Source organism: Erpetoichthys calabaricus, chromosome 8 (genome assembly GCF_900747795.2).
Source record: "Erpetoichthys calabaricus chromosome 8, fErpCal1.3, whole genome shotgun sequence".
NCBI lineage: Eukaryota > Metazoa > Chordata > Cladistia > Polypteriformes > Polypteridae > Erpetoichthys > Erpetoichthys calabaricus.
Genome location: NC_041401.2, coordinates 63,624,807 through 63,641,152, shown reverse-complemented (window position 1 = coordinate 63,641,152; position 16,346 = coordinate 63,624,807). Strand labels below are relative to the sequence as shown.

The 16,346-nt window shown below is 39.7% G+C and overlaps 1 protein-coding gene across 1 annotated transcript in view; it reads right to left on the bottom strand.

Annotated features, from left to right (window-relative positions):
- Positions 1-2,209: 2,209 nt before the first annotated feature.
- Positions 2,210-16,346, bottom strand: part of serpinf1 (serpin peptidase inhibitor, clade F (alpha-2 antiplasmin, pigment epithelium derived factor), member 1) — a 36,559-nt gene continuing 22,422 nt past the window's right edge. Inside the window, exons 2-8 of the mRNA XM_028806644.2 lie at positions 12,805-12,874; positions 12,001-12,199; positions 7,594-7,749; positions 6,386-6,592; positions 3,374-3,513; positions 3,072-3,282; positions 2,210-2,537 (exon numbers count right to left, since the gene is read on the bottom strand). Coding sequence (XP_028662477.2) covers positions 2,284-2,537; positions 3,072-3,282; positions 3,374-3,513; positions 6,386-6,592; positions 7,594-7,749; positions 12,001-12,199; positions 12,805-12,867 — 1,230 coding nt within the window. The 5' untranslated portion in view covers positions 12,868-12,874 and the 3' untranslated portion in view covers positions 2,210-2,283. The remainder of the gene's footprint in view (positions 2,538-3,071; positions 3,283-3,373; positions 3,514-6,385; positions 6,593-7,593; positions 7,750-12,000; positions 12,200-12,804; positions 12,875-16,346) is intronic.

Sequence of the window (16,346 nt, the reverse complement as noted above, 5' to 3'; positions counted from 1 at the left end):
TGAGTTTTCTCCGCAGGGTGTCTGGGCTCTCCCTTAAAGATAGGGTGAGAAGCTCAGTCATCCGGGAGGGGCTCAGAGTAGAGCCGCTGCTCCTCCGCATCGAGAGGAGTCAGATGAGGTGGCTCGGGCATCTGATCAGGATGCCTCCTGGACGCCTCCCTGGTGAAGTGTTCCGGGCACGTCCAACCGGGAAAAGGCCCCGGGGGAGACCCAGGACATGCTGGAGGGACTATGTCTCCCGGCTGGCCTGGGAACGCCTCGGGATTCTCCCGGAAGAGCTAGAAGAAGTGGCCGGGGAGAGGAAAGTCTGGGCATCTCTGCTCAAGCTGCTGCCCCCGCGACCCGACCTCGGATAAGTGGAAGAGGATGGATGGATGGATGGATTTTTTTTTTCTTAATCTGATCCCATTTTCTATAAAATTGAAAACAGTTTATGGCCTTACCTTTATTTGTAAAGGAGGTCCATGCGCCTATCGTTCTCCACGAAAATCTCTGTCACTTTCTTATAAAAGTCCTCCTTATTTTCCTTTAGGTTTAAAAGTCTTAATCTTCAATTTTAGCAGTCAGTTGGAACAAAAAAATTAAAATAAATGGACCGCTACAGTGCACTTGACTTTCTGATATTGCTAACTTATTTGTGCTGAGAGCCTCTGAGTAGAAGAACTGCAACAAGCACCTGTTGGGCTCACATGCGCCCCCTTCGGTGCGGCCCAGTACTGTCTGCCTCACCTTGTGCCTTTTCACTGTGGTTTTATGTCCGATCAGCAAGACTATATATGTCACACACATTCATTAAAGATATTAGCCAGACTGTGGAAAGTCAGGGTGTATAATAAACGCGTCTGCAAACATTGGCAACATACAGAGAGACAGCAACAGGCACGCATCAACCCAGTATGTGAGGGAGAGCGCAGTCCGAGGTGAAGTTCGGCTCGTTGCTGCCACACCTCACGTTTCTCCCCTGTATTTGAACAGGAAATGCTCCAATTCAGCGATTTTGACTATAAAAATGATCAAAATTATTGGATTCATACAGAAAACAAATTTATAGCACATACCAGTGGACAAATTTATTTTATGTTATCATTATTAGTTTTTTTTTAATTTTCATGATTACAGATGAGGCTCTGCCTCCCCAGACCGCACTTCCCTGCTTCACATACCTGAACTGGATGAAGCGCATGTGCGAATCAGCAAAAGTAAATGGTATTTTGGGAATATATTCAAATACCGTACACAATGAAAAAATAACACAATGAAAACAGCACATGTCTGCCTGGGAAAAATACTGCAGCTAAGTTTCTGTCTCTTGTCTGAACAGTTAATTTAAAACATCATTTTCTCTCCAACAACTATCCATTTTCTGACCACCCCCATTTTGTAGCCGGCTAGACTTAATCCCAGATGAATCCTGATCTGAAACCAAACATTCTTTCGTGATACCATCCCATCCCAAGACATATATAGCCATTCTGCTTCACCCTGAGACATTTCCCAAGGGTAGTGGCTGGAATTGGAAGAATGGCAGAGCTCCTTCTGGAAGAATGCACAGGAACACCACAGGTGGCCAGTCACAGGGTAACATTTTTATTAGGAACACTGATACAAAATCCTAGCAAAGAAAAATGAAAGTCAACCACCCACAGAGCCCGGATGTCATCTGCATTTTTGGAGTAACTAGAAACTTCCCGTTTTGCCCTAATAGATTTATTTATTTACAAAAGCAAGTCAGCCCAACTGAGACACAATGAGAGCTCTCTCGGCCTGATTAATAAATTCTCTGACGTGATGTGCCTTTTTTATTTTTGTGTGTTTGATGTGAATGATCTAGCAGAACAGGACAGTTTTGTTTTTTAAATAATATGATGATCTGTCATTCTGAACAGTGTTGTGGAATGACTGCATGCAGTCTAGTGGGATTTCTATCCCAATGATCCAAACCCAATTTTGTGTATATTCTCTTCATGACTTGCACCCTCCAGACTATCTTGATTTCCTGGATCACTGTCCATTTGACAGCTCAGATGTTGTGGTGCCATTGGAGGTTTTCGTGCCTTCCAGTTGTATGACTCTTTGGAGGCGGGTGAGTGCGTGCGTGTGCATGCATGTGTGTCTCTGACTTTTGCAGCACTTGTTGTGCCTCAGTTGTGCTGATACCTGCGAGGTCTGCATCACGGAAGCTGCCCATTGGGTACACCACCGCTCGGTCATTGTGCACCCAGGTGCGTGTCTAAATTGCTCTTGTGCTTAAGCATACAGAGGTGGCATATCACTATGCCTCCCTCAGAGAGACTGAAACTTGCTGGGGTTCATGACTCTGCCAATGAAAAGAGTGGTTCCAGATGTCTCTTCCCTCACAACAAAGATAAAAGGCCGGTCAACGTGGAATGCCATGTATAGCCCCCTCGCCATATTGCTCAGTGGCTGAGCGCCTTCCTCTGTCACTTCTAGGGCCACCTTATGATGCAAACTGTTTACTTTGGCCTGCTGAGAAGTGATCTTCACCAGTTCTGGGGTGGAAATGAACTGCTGTAGACCTGCAGAGAAATAAAGAAGAAATCTTAGCAGGGGGCTAATATTATAAGCAATAGCGCAGTGTCTTTTAATGGAGGCCCTTGTTGATTTAGTCGAGTGCTAGCCATGCTGGGCACCCTGTATGCATGTCTAAGTCAGTTTGTCTTGCCACCTTGGATTTTAAGTAAAGACTTTGTGTCCAAATGGATGAATGGTTTCAACCCTGGTGATTTGAGTCCTTAGGTCATCTTCTGCCATGAGGTGTGCCCCTGATCCAGGTGACCTCTTCACAGAACACTCTGTGTGCCTGCAGTTAAATGATTTGAAACCAGGGCACTGCCTGTGCAGATCTGCTGCATGAAGGTAGTGCCCACAAACTACCTGTAAGTTCCTGTTTAAATTGGAGAGACATAGAAGGCCAAGTCCAAAAGGCAAAATGAGAAAAAGGACAACATTTTGCCTACATTTGTGGGATTCTTGACACTATCTTCCTGTTACGGTGCCGTCCTATTCCTTTGAACTTTACTGACATTTACCACTGACATAGTAGTGCTTACCCAGGTCAGCTAGTGTGGGGAGCAGATTAGTTGTGTAGCTCAGTTTCAGTGCTGGAAGAGTCAGTGAGACGTCCACTGGCTGTAGGAGTGTGACAATATCATGGATGAATTCAGCATTCAGGCTTTCCTCAATTTGGGTAAGGTTCTGGCTGACTTCATCGGGAAGGAACAGCAACATGCTTACATCCCCTTGCATGGGAACCTGGGCAATCTGTTGGACACAGAGAGATAAAATCAACTGAAAAAATTCATAAACTGGAACGCTGTGGACAATGAACTTAAGACAAAACATTTTAACCTACCTTACATCTGAGATTGGATTCAATCCCCAATTTAACAGGATACCTCTCCTCACTCATCATGGGCACACTGACAGATCTCAAGTCATCCACCTTGAAGTTTTGGGGTCGGCCTCCTTGGCTGAAACGATTCACCCACTGACCTGAAAGCAAATAAACAAGAAATGGTGCTGGCTAAAATGACAAAGACTATTTAGAGGTTCCATACTTGGGACATCTCAGAAAAAAAATGTCAGTCTTTACACCAATCTTTGCTGCCTCTTGGCAAGGATCAGTTGTGGCTACATTGACAAATGATCCAAAATGATGCAGCTAGTCCATGCACGGGTGCCCCTTGATCTTTGCTGCAACCCTTAACCTTATCTTGAAGTCTCCTTATGGGGTCCTGATCCTCATTTGTTGCTCTATAAAGGCTCTCCTTTCATCAACTTTCTAAGCATTTAATTTCACAGGGCAGGGATGAGACAAGGGGTGTCAGGTGTTAGATTGTTGTTTTAGTACATGTTAAAATAAACCTTTGTTTCTTTAAGATGATGCTTTTTTGTGTCCTTTGTACAAGATTTGAATAAAAAATAAGAACTCTTGCTGTCTATATCTGACTTTCCCAGAATACATTGACAGCACATTGTATAAGTGTAGGGGAATGTCCATCCATCCATTTTCCAACCCGCTGAATCTGAACACAGGGTCACGGGGGTCTGCTGGAGCCAATCCAGGGCACAAGGCAGGAACCAATCCCGGGCAGGGTGCCAACCCACCGCAGGACACACACAAACACACCAACCACACCCTAGGGCCAATTTAGAATCACCAATCCACCTAACCTGCATGTCTTTGGACTGTGGGAGGAAACCGGAGCGCCCAGAGGAAACCCACGCAGACACGGGGAGAACATGCAAACTCCACGCAGGGAGGACCCGGGAAGCGAACCCGGGTCTCCTAACTGCGAGGCAGCAGCACTACCACTGCGCCACCGTGCCGCCCATAGGGGAATGTAATGTTACTTATTGTAGTACCATTAATCATGAATCTTAATCTGTGTTTTAGGTATCTTCCTCTTTTAATTAAGTGTTACAGACTACAGTTCATGCTAAAACTATTCTCAAAGATTTTCTTTTTATTTTGATCTCTCTGATAGCAGTTTGTCTAAACCACACATAACAGAGGAGTTAGTGCAGAGGGGCATTTTTTGTTTTTGCTGTTTAGTGCAGACAAACTAAATACTAAGCTCTAAACATGGTCAGATGGTAATTTTCTGGACTTTCTTTATGTGTAAAAATCAAGGCCCTAAAACCATTGGATTCCTTTGTGCCTGCACAGCTGATGAACATGTGGTGATATGGTCTGTCAGAATGACTTAGGACAGAGAGGAGTTGATTCTTTCAATCTCAACTCATAACTCCTACCTCACATTGCTGGAATCAACCTAGTTGTTCTTCTCTGTACTTGTTCACTGTGAGAACTGCTAAAACACCCAGATTGCATGATATGATTATCTCATTCATTTACTTCGCTTCTGATTTTGACATATCAAGTTATGTTAAAGAGATTATGATAATGAAGTTACTCTATAGAAGGAGCAAGAAAAGAAGGGTATTCTTTTCCCCAAAATGGAAGGTTATTCTAAAATGTTATTGATTATTTTGTGCCATATTAAAAAAAAAAAAGTTTTGAACAGATCCTCTAAGTGAGAATGCAATTTTTGTCAATTTCAAGTAGTATAGAACTTCGGTTACCCACTGACTTGAGAGTGGTGGGGTGGGATTCTTCCAGTTGAGTAAGATACGTCTATTTGCTAGTAGTGTAGTAAAGGAAATTACAGTTTGCTTTTTCTTCTCTACTTTAAGGCCGTCTGGGAGTACACCAAACACAGCTATTAATGGGTTAGGAGTGATTGTGACACCAAGGTTTTCTGATAGGCATGCAAAGATTTTTGTTCAAAATGTTGTTAATTTGGTGCACGCTCAGAACATGTGACCCAGTGAGGCTGGAGCTAGACATTGAATCTTGCCCTGGAAACATTTTGGACAATTTTAAACAAGATAAAGGCACTCAGTAAAAGAATTTAAGTTGAATAAATGAATGTTTTTCACATATGGAGCTCGAGCGTATTCTGTGCATGGCTGCCTTCCACGCCTTTCCTGAAATATTAAGTGACAGATCCTTTCCCAAATGTACTCTGGGGTCTTTGAAAGGAAGACACTTTAAAATATTTTTATAAATTGTATAAATGCTATCTGAGGCTTCAGGACTGATCAATAATTCTTCTGGAATAGAACAAGGTGGAAGGTGGGGAAAATTGGGAAGATTCTGGAATGAATTTAAGAAACCTTCTCTCCCTAACACTAGACTCTAAAAACTGAGTTCCTTTCTCAGTTAGGGAAGTCAAGGGTGAGGGGAGACGTAGTGAGTAGGACTAGAGTTATAGTCATTCCTGAGTGAGGCTTGAAGGAACTACTGATAGAAGGTAGTTGGCAGTAGTCCTGGGTGCAAGAGCACTTCAACTGTGTTGTATATCCCAATGGTTGGTAACTACAAGGATGACAGAGAAGACGACATACGTGTGGGGGTACATCACAAAGAGTCTGAGCATGGGAATAAACATATCTGTAGTTTGGGACAGGATATTGTCTTTCTTTTTTTCTTTTGTTTTCTCTGGACTTACTGTATTTTGAAGGAAATTGTTCTATCTGTTATGTTATCATTATTTGTCTTATAGACTGCTGTGCTGTTTTAATGTTTTGCTTTTCAAAAAAAAAAACTTAATTAGGATTGGGTCACTCCAAAACCCTGCCAAGAAAAAACAATGAGCAAAGGAAAACATAAGCCAGGTCACCAAATCACATGCTTGAAGGCCACGTGAAGACATGTATTCTGTTTCTGACCACCTCCTTCCTGGATTTTGAATGCTGTTGTAGGATACTTCTGTGACTCCATTTAGTGTTATTGTATTAACAGTCCCCTCCCTTTACGAGCTGAAATGGTCTCTTTAGTCACCCTGCTATATCCACTCACCTTTAAAATAAGCAGCCCCCAGGGGTAGTACCCCAATATTACGTGGCAGGTTAGCTGATAGGAAGCGGTCAATCTTCCCCCCGGTTTGCTGGCGCACCCAGTCATTTACATCCTTGAGGTCAACTCGTGGATTACCAACCAGTACTTTGGGCCGTACCCCATACTCCTTCTCCACAGTGTTTAGATAGTCCAGTTTTACACGGAGTTCTGTACAAAATAAAAACACAAAAACAGGATTCATTTTATCAAGAATGCAGTCACACATTGCAAGTAAAACTAAAGAAGTAAATTCATCAACAGATAAGTCACATCAATCCATTTTATGAAACCATTTTTTCCTGTATGGAGCTGCAGGGAGCCAAATTTTACTGAACTGAATTAAAATTATGAGAAACTAGGGGGGCCAAGCTGCCTGGTGCCTTCAGTGCCCAACCTCCAGGTGTGGCCAGAATATTAGTAAAATCTATAAATGTACAAAACAAAAATTATTATTTATTGGAGTCAAAATCACAAAATTCTATAAATATGTAAAAGAAAAATTATTATTTAATGGAGTAAAAATCATGAAATGAGAATAAAATATTTACTCTCTTACTGATTGGGGGTACTCCCGTTAAACTGAGGTCCACTATGCTCGATGAGTATTTATAAGAGACTAAATAAACAATCCATTTGTTTTAACTGACATTCTTATTGATAAAAAACCCTTTTTTTTAAATTACTCATTTAAATAACAGGAAAAATCACTTGAAAACTAAAGTGGTATGCAATGGGTCATTGTAACTCGACCTTCAGCTAACTAAATCAGCTAAATATAAACATTGGTGTTATGAATAGATAATTTTTTCTTAATAGTTTGTTCCTGTGAAAGAAAGTTTACTCGATCAAAAATAAAAACCACGATTTTCTTGATATTTTAGTTTATAATTTAAAAAACGGAATAAGAATCTGAAAATCTAACAACATCTCATTAAAGTTCGATAAATTCTGAAAAGAATGATCCCAAGCATATATATATAGGTTTTAAAATAAGCCCGATTTAAAGCGTCACATAAAATCATTGCACAAAATTGTTGCTCTTTTAGGCTTAGGATTTTAGAGAGAGAATAGATAAAAATTCATGTAGTGTCCAACAGTAGGTGGTGGGGCTCTGCTAAGAAAGTTATATAACAAATATGGGTAATAGCCTACAAGAGCTGATCACTTACTCCTTTCAAGATATATGCGAGCGGCAGTCTTAAAACCTTTTCCTGGATCACTGATAGCAGACAGCAGGTTCTTTAGGGTGGTGTGCAGCTCTGGTTCCTGCAGCAGATGATACTGGAGTACCTTGTATAGCTGCTTCTCTGTTGAGGGAGAGCAACCTGTAGGGGGCAACAAGGAGAAACATTCATAAAAATGAAGGGCCTCATACCTCCTTATACAGAATAGTTAAAGTTCTATGGAGGAGAATTATCAGGGTGAGAGTCCACAAATTCAAGCATTTTGCTAACAATAGCAGTTTGTATTTTTGGTCTATACAGCAATGTCTAAATTAGACTTTTTGCTATTTATGGAAGCAGTTTGCGTATCAGATGAAAAGTTGAATGTGAAGCAAATATTCAGAATGTGCTGTATTATTTAAGCTGGCAGCACACTAATGTAAATAGTGTTGTAAAATTTGTTCTGACATTTTTCAGATAAGGAAGACAGAAATTCTACGGTAAGACTGCTGTTACACTCACTAATCATGGCACCAGAGAATGGTGCCATGTTGCAAGTTGATTGGATTTGCAAGTAAAAAATTTTCTGTATGCATAACAATAATGATCCTATAAACCTAATTCTAGGCATTTCTTGACATGTACGCTTTAATGTTTTAAAATAGTTCAACATTTTTTCTGCTCTTCTGCTTCAAGGTGAGTGTAAGGATTTGGACAGGTGGCTTCCAGTGTCAATAATATGCACATCAATCATGTTTTCAGAGGTGGTCTCCTTCTCGTTGTGACCCCACTTGCTGCAACATCCCAGATAAGGAAGTTATTCCATGAGGATGATGAGAAAGGATGAGCTTTGCCAACCTCGGCAGTTCATTTGTGCCATTGTGAGACTGCAGATCAGGATGAGTTGATGGGAGAAGACAAATGACATGCAGGTAAAAGCAAATATTTACTTTTTAAATCCACGATACAAAGAATAGTCTAAAACAAATAAGCCTGAAGATTGTCTACAAACAGCCAAAGAGGATAAATCAAAAAACAGGCAAAATATTGAGAAAGCACTAGAGCAGTGCCTCGGATCTAAAATCACTCCCCAACCCTTAACTAACAGCAATATTTGAAGTAACGTCAGATGGGGTAAAATTAGCCAAGGGAAAATCTGGTGTGGTGTCGTATACTAGATTGTTTTAGCAAACACTCATTTTGTTCATTTGGAAGAATTATAATTCACCTGTCATAACTCAATAAGAAAAAAGTATGTTTTATATTATCTTAAATTGGAAAAAATGAAATTATGTCTCAGAGGAACTTGGATGATTAGTGTTTTCAGAAAGCAGCTGGCTAGGTCTTTTCTTGTGTTTCCTGCCAACAATTTGCTCTGTGGTGGCACTGGCACATGCCTCTCGTGGGATGTTGAACCAGTGACCTTCAGGTTAAAGACATACACGTTTAGCTGCTTGTCAGACTGAGCATTATAAGAACTTTCCCATTGCCAGTAGACACCACAGCTCTTGAGCTCACACCCAGTCGCCTGCTCCTATGGGCACTGCCAGACAGCTGTTGTGAAGAATCAAATTGGGCCTTTTTTGCTATACAGCTCTCTGATATGGGAAGTAGAAGAGGTTATGTGTTTTCCTTTTGAAATTGTTAATTTCTCATGTGAATGCATCTTTGATGGAATTGTGTGGTTACTATGTATATGTGTTTTGGTTTCATAAATAAAGTAAATAAAAACAAAGCACTAGAATTCTAAAAATACTAATTAACCCCAAATTAAAACACAATATACACAATTCTAGATTAATACCATCAACCCTTAGCTCTCCCTCTTTATTTCCCCTGCTTTTCTCATCATACGATTTCTTCAGAATTAAAGCTACGTAGCAACACACACAGAAGGGAAAGCCAGAGAAATTGTAGGCGAAAAGTGAAGACAGGGGCAGGGTCTTAGTCACATCCTGACATCTCAGCATTTCTTATTGTACTGGATGATACACATCAGGAGCTATGAAGGTGTTCTGCTGGGTTGATCCTTTGCTGTTCCCTTTGGTGCTCCATGAAGTGCAATGAAAGGAAAACAACTGACATAGATGATGAGAAAAAAATACACTTGTCAGAACCATAGCAAAGGACTGTGGCACGGAAGAATGAACAATTTGGAATATCTTTAAAAATAAAAAATAAAAAGTCAAAGTCTGTGTGCTTCGTAATCAGCAACACTAGATGAAGAAAGCAACTTCTACTGATGACTGAAGCGTTTACGGGAGTTGTGAGCAAAAGCTAAAATAACTGTCACTGAGATGACTAACAGCCACTACAGTGCAGGGACAAAGATGTCTCAATGCATTTACAGAAAACTTTGACAACACATTTAGGCCAGTGTTTTATCAGGACCTAAAATAGAAAGGTCTCATTGAGAGGGAACAGCTTGGGAAATGAACATACTGTAGGCATCCTGGGATCTGGCTCCACAGTGCCTAAAGTACGATTATTATTACAAAGTGTATTAGAATTTCTAACAGGAAGGCTTTCCATACTTGGTGTGCTATACTAACTATTATAAAGCTATGTACAATTAGCCCATGCAAGTGTTATTATGGGTGGCATGGTGGCGCAGTGGTAGCACTGCTGCCTCGCAGTTAGGAGATCCGGGTTCACTTCCTGGGTCCTCCCTGCGTGGAGTTTGCATGTTCTCCCCGTGTCTGTGTGGGTTTCCTCCGGGCGCACCAGTTTCCTTCCACAGTCCAAAGACATGCAGGTTAGGTGGATTGGCGATTCTAAATTGTCCCAAGTGAGTGCTGGATGTGTTTGTGTGTGTCATGCGGTGGGTTGGCACCCTGCCTGGGATTGGTTCCTGCCTTGTGCCCTGTGTTGGCTGGGATTGGCTCCAGCAGCCCCCCGCGACCCTGTGTTCAGATTCAGCGGTTTGGAAAATGGATGGATGGATGGCATTCCCAGGACAAGTAACCTAGCAATTTAGGTGCTTGATGACATTTTAGAACACTTTAGACAACACATATATATAAACTATTATCAATTGTTATTTGAATTATGGAATGCTAGGCACATGTTGAACTATTTATGTATGACTACTTCAATTTGTTTTCAGAAATTTTAATTAAAAACCCCTTTCTCATTCTTACTAAAAATTATAAAGACATACATTTCTTGAACTGTATTAATCAAGATACTGTTAGCCTCTTTATCCACACTAGCCACTGTCCCTTTGGAGACAGGCAAATAGGTGAAAGATGAGGAATGCTGGGTAGTTTATTTTGATAACATTTCTAATTTGCATATAGAACAAAAAGTGTACTGATGCTAGAAGATTAAATTTGAAGCATAACAATTCAAATGATACAACTATATTATCAATATGGAGAGCTATAAGTGTTAGGATATTTAAGATTAAATGAAACCAAATGACGAATAGATAAATGTTTGCTCTTTCTAGTTGACAAAGATACTGTTACAAACAAGAATGGCTCCACTTTGTTCTTTTTGCTAGGTGCTCTGACTGTTTTTTTGGCAAATCTGTGCATATCTAGTGCAAAAGGTAGACACGTCCCATTACAGTACTCCTATCACAATAGACTCTGAGAAGCATAGTGGTGCAGTGGGTACAGGAACAGCATCACAGGAAAGCAAAGTGTCAATGCCTCCTCAACTGGACTGCCACACTTACTCATTTTGTACATAAGGATTTTTGAACACTTTCTCTTAACTTATAACCTAAAAAATAAATCTACTCTACCAGTGGTCAAATAACTGTGCTAACCAATCGCAGTGTATGACAGTAGTGGTAGTTTGTCTAGCAACAGCCTGGCAACCCTGTAGTCTAAACAGGAAACAACAGTAGTGTTGATATTAATTTAAAAAGGCGCTTTAGGAATGGATATTTCAAAACATTCCATTAGTATTGTATTTAGTATTTCAAAACTAATGTCTTCAAAAACATCCTAAATCAAAAAACAGACAATTTCTTGACCTCTTAAACCTAAAAAATACCACCATTATTAAGAGGCCAAAGAAAAAGCTATTAAAAAAAAATAAGAATAAAAATTAAAACATCAAAATCCAGATTACCCTGACAGCTCTTTATTCTGGTATACTCAATGGCACTCTGACGGGCCAAAATCACCATCTGAATATGAAAGCTGAGGACTGTCATGGCAGTCCTGCCTCTTGGGGTACCACCCATAAAATACAAGGAAAATAATCAAAAAGAACTAAATAAATACTAAATAATATTCAAACAAAATGATATAAAAAATTACAAGATGATGAAGGACACATGAAAAAGTATATTTAAAAAACAAAAAATATGACATAAGAAAGGAGAACATAATGCACATAACACTGGCACAGACATAATAGTGAAGAGAAACTCCTCCAGAACTTCACACTACTTCTTACCTAAGGAGAGTTGAGACAGAGCAGCAGCCACACTAGGGGGGGATAGGAAGACATTGCTGCTGAGGTCTTTGTAGGCAAGCTGGCGGTAAAGGTTGAAACCAAAGTTGGTAGCTGCAGCAGCCATCTTAGCAGCGGGAGTTTTGAACAGTTCCTCTTCCTCTTCTGCAGGGCTTCCTTCTTCTTCCACTGGGAATTCTTCCTAAGTGATAAATAAAATACGGAATATAAACACAGAATAAATAGTGAGCAGGGGTCAGATAAAAGCAAGACCATAATCATCATCTGATCTAAGATATCATGCCTTGTCATTTGTGTTTGGTTGGTCCTGACACCTTATCTGTCCTGACTACAATTAAGCTTGTGTGTCACCTCCTGGTCTATTTCCTATTTCTCACAATAGTCCTCGGACATTTGTGTATCTCTTAATAACTTGGGATGAATCCTCAAGGTAAAGTAGTTATATAGAGAATGTGCCGATTCCACATAGATAGTGACTTGGCTGGGATTTAAACCTAACACTCTGGAGCTGTAGTTTAGCCATACTAGGCACAGTGCCACCCTTTGAGAGATGTTAATCATTAATAATTACAACAGAAATCAACAAAACACAATTAAGAACAAAGGCAGTCAAAATCAAAGTGGCACCCACCATGAAGTAGATGGAGAGGAAGAAGTAGAACATATACTACAGAATGGTGAAGATGAAGAGATGAATGGAAAAGCTTATTAATGATAAATGTGCCGGAAAATATATAAAGTAAAAGATTTGGTGAGAAAGCAAGGTGACTGAGGTAACAAGCTTACCGTCTGAGCGAAGGCTGGAGAGAGAACGGCCCCCAGGAACAGCATAAGAGCCAGCACCTTCATTTTCCTCCTGTGGAGAAAGAAAGAGAGGAGGATACATGGAGTAGAGCTGGTACCTGGGTATGGCTCACATTGGAAATCATTCAAGAACGTGCCAACCCAGCTGGGTTAAAAACAGAGAGATTCAGAGTAAGAATCACACTTCACTGGGAATTCTTAGTCATGAGAGACTGAAAGAACTGACACTGACTGAGCTGTACTAAATGCACTCTTTCTCTTTACTTAAAATACTGTATGTTAAACAATTCTAGACGTGTGTGCCAACATCCAGATCCCAATCCCAAAGCTGGTCTGAACCCTTGTGACACAATATACAAAGAAATATGTTTCTTTTTAAGTATAGAGAGTGTTTTTATTTCATCACAGCTCATTGGACACAAAAGGTAGCCAAATACAATGTTAGTTTCTTTTACAATAAGAATGGTAAAGCATTTTTAGGGTTCCTCACAAGATTTAAGATTAATTTTAATAATGTAATATGTGTTCATTTTATTTGATTTAGTTTCTATATAACATCTCTTTGTGTTTTGTGGTTCTCTCATGTTCTTTTTATGTTTTTTTATTTATTTTTGGATGGATACCCAAGAGGCAGGGCCACCCATCCATCATAATATAAAGGGAAGTGGGGAACTGATGTCTGGGCAGTTAAATTGAAATTGGGTTAAGGATACTCTTTGGGATTTTGTTTACTTGCAATGTCTTTGGCAAATTCTTTTTTATTCGTTAACGCCTTTTGTGTATTTTGCTAATTTTTTGTTTAATAATAATAATAATAATTCATTACATTTATATAGCGCTTTTCTCAGTACTCAAAGCGCTATCCACACAGGGAGGAACCGGGAAGCGAACCCACAATCTTCCACAGTCTCCTTACTGCAAAGCAGCAGCACTACCACTGCTCCATCTGTGGACATTTTTTGTTTATAAAAATCATTTTTATAAGATTTTGTGAGCGTGTCTTTTCTCCAGACTGGAGCTTACACGGTTCTCCCTCTGGAGAGACATATTTCAAGGATTTTGGGATTATTCTGCTATTGTTTTGAGTTTTAAAGCCTGACCTCCCTTCTGAAGCCTAATCAGACCTGAGGCCCTCCTGTTTTCCTGGAGCCAGGCATTCCTTGGGCTGAGATTTGCTTTGTAGGCAATTTAAGGCATCGCCACTTTGTTATTTTGGGTGCCAGTGTAAACATAACAGTCAGCTGCGGGTTAAGGCTCTGCCAAGTTATGGTTGCTATGCTTTAAGTCTGTCAGGTTTTGAAGAGCTTCTGTTAGTTTTGTATAGGAAATGTATTTGTTTTCAAATTCCTTATTAAAAAATTGCAAAGAGTGGGACACGTATAGGGTATACATTTAAGAAGAAGTTAATTCTCATTCCAAAAAGTTTTATTTGTATGTCTCTTTTGATGTACCCTGCACCCAGAAAAAGATTGCTGAATTCTACCTAGGTCATACCTTTACTCGAACCTTAAAGTAAGTCAATGAAGTTTACTTTGACAAACTAGAAGGTTTATCTAATCTAATCTAATAGGGCAGTACCCATAAAGAGAACAGGATAGAGGAGTGAAAAACCACATAGACACACAATGCATTTTGACGAGCACTTACTACGTAATAGGTCATTGGGTGGTCCTCTCTGTCTTTGTAGATTACTTCCATATTTTATACATTTTCTTTAAGTAAATTTTATTTGATAAACCCTATTTCCAAAAAATGTAAATAAAACAGAATGCAATAATTTGCAAATATCATAAATCCATATTTTATTCACAATAGAACACAGAAAACATATCAAATGTTGAAAGTGAGACATTTTACTATTTCACGAAAAATATTAGTTAATTTTGAATTTGATGGTAACAACATATCTCAGAAAAGTTGGGACGGGGGCAACAAAAGGCTGGAAGAGTAAATGGTACTAAAAAGGAACTGCTGGAGGAACATTTTGCAACTAATTAGGTTAACTGGCAACAGGTCAGTAACATGATTGAGTATAAAAAGAGCATCTTAGAGAGGCAGAGTCTCTCAGAAGTAAAGATGCGTAGAGGTTCACTAGTCTGCAAAAAACTGTGTCTATAAATTGTGGAACAATTTCATAATAATGCTCCTCAACGTAAAATTGTGAAGACTTTCAATATCTCATCTTCTACAGAACATAATTTCATCAAAAGATTCCGAGAATCTGAAGAAATCTGTGTACAAGGGACAAGGCCAAAAATCAGTAATGGATGCCCGTGATCTTTGGGCCCTCGGGTGGCACTGCATTAAAAAAAAAGGGCATGATTCTGTCATGGAAATCACTGCATGGGCTCAGGAATACTTCTAGAAATCATTGTCTGTAAACATAGTTCACTGTGCCTTTCCACAAATGCAGATTAAAACTCTTAACATGCAAAGAAAAAGCCATATGTGAAAAATGATCCGGAAACACTGCAATATTCTCTAGGCCAAAGCTCATTTAAAATGGACTGAGGAAAAGTGGAAAACTGTTCAGTGGTCAGACAAATTGAAATTTGAATTTCTTTTTGAAAATCATGGACACCACATCCTCTGGACTAAAGAGAAGAGGGACCATCCGGCATTTTATTAGTGCTTAGTTCAAAAGCCTGCTCCTCTGATGGTATGGGGGTACATTAGTGCCTATGGAGTTGGCAGCTTGCACATCTGGAAAGGCACCAGCAATGCTGAAAGGTACATTCGGGTTTTAGAGCAACATATGCTGCCATTCAGATGATATCTTTTTCAGGGAATGCCTTGCATATTTCAGCAAGACAATGCTAAACCGCAGACTGCGTCTGTTTATAGCAGCATGACTTCATAGTAGAAGAGTCTGGGTGCTAAACCGACCTGCCTGCAGTCCAAACCTTTCACCAATTGAAAACCTTTGGCGCATTATGAAATGAAAAATATGACAAAGAAGACCCAGGACTGTTAACCAGCTAGAATCCTATACCAGACAAGAATGGGACAGCATTCCTCTCCCAAAAGTCCTGCAACTGGTCTCCTCAGTTCCCAGACGTTTACGGACTGCTGTTAAAAGAAAAGGGGATGCTACACAGTGGTAAACATGGCCCTGTCCTAACTTTTTTGAGACGTGTTGCTGCCATCAAATTAAAAATGACCTTATTCTTTTCTTAAAATGGTACATTTTCTCAGTTTAAATATTGTTTCTATGTTTTCTATGTTCTGTTGTAAATGAAATAGGGAGTTTGAGATTTGCAATCATTGCATTCTGTTTTTATTTACATTTTACACAGCTTCCCAACTCTTCTGGAATTGAGGTTGCTGTGGAACATGTTTTACCTACCATATTCTTTTTTTCAGGACTACATCAGTGTCTTACCCGGTTCATAGCATTTTTAGGTTTGTCCTAATGCATTACTGTTGTCATGTTTATGATTCATTTTGTATTTTCTATTTTCTCTGGTCCATTACCATTAAATGTGTTTTAAATATTCAGTGGTGGGGCCTTGTTTCAAATTACA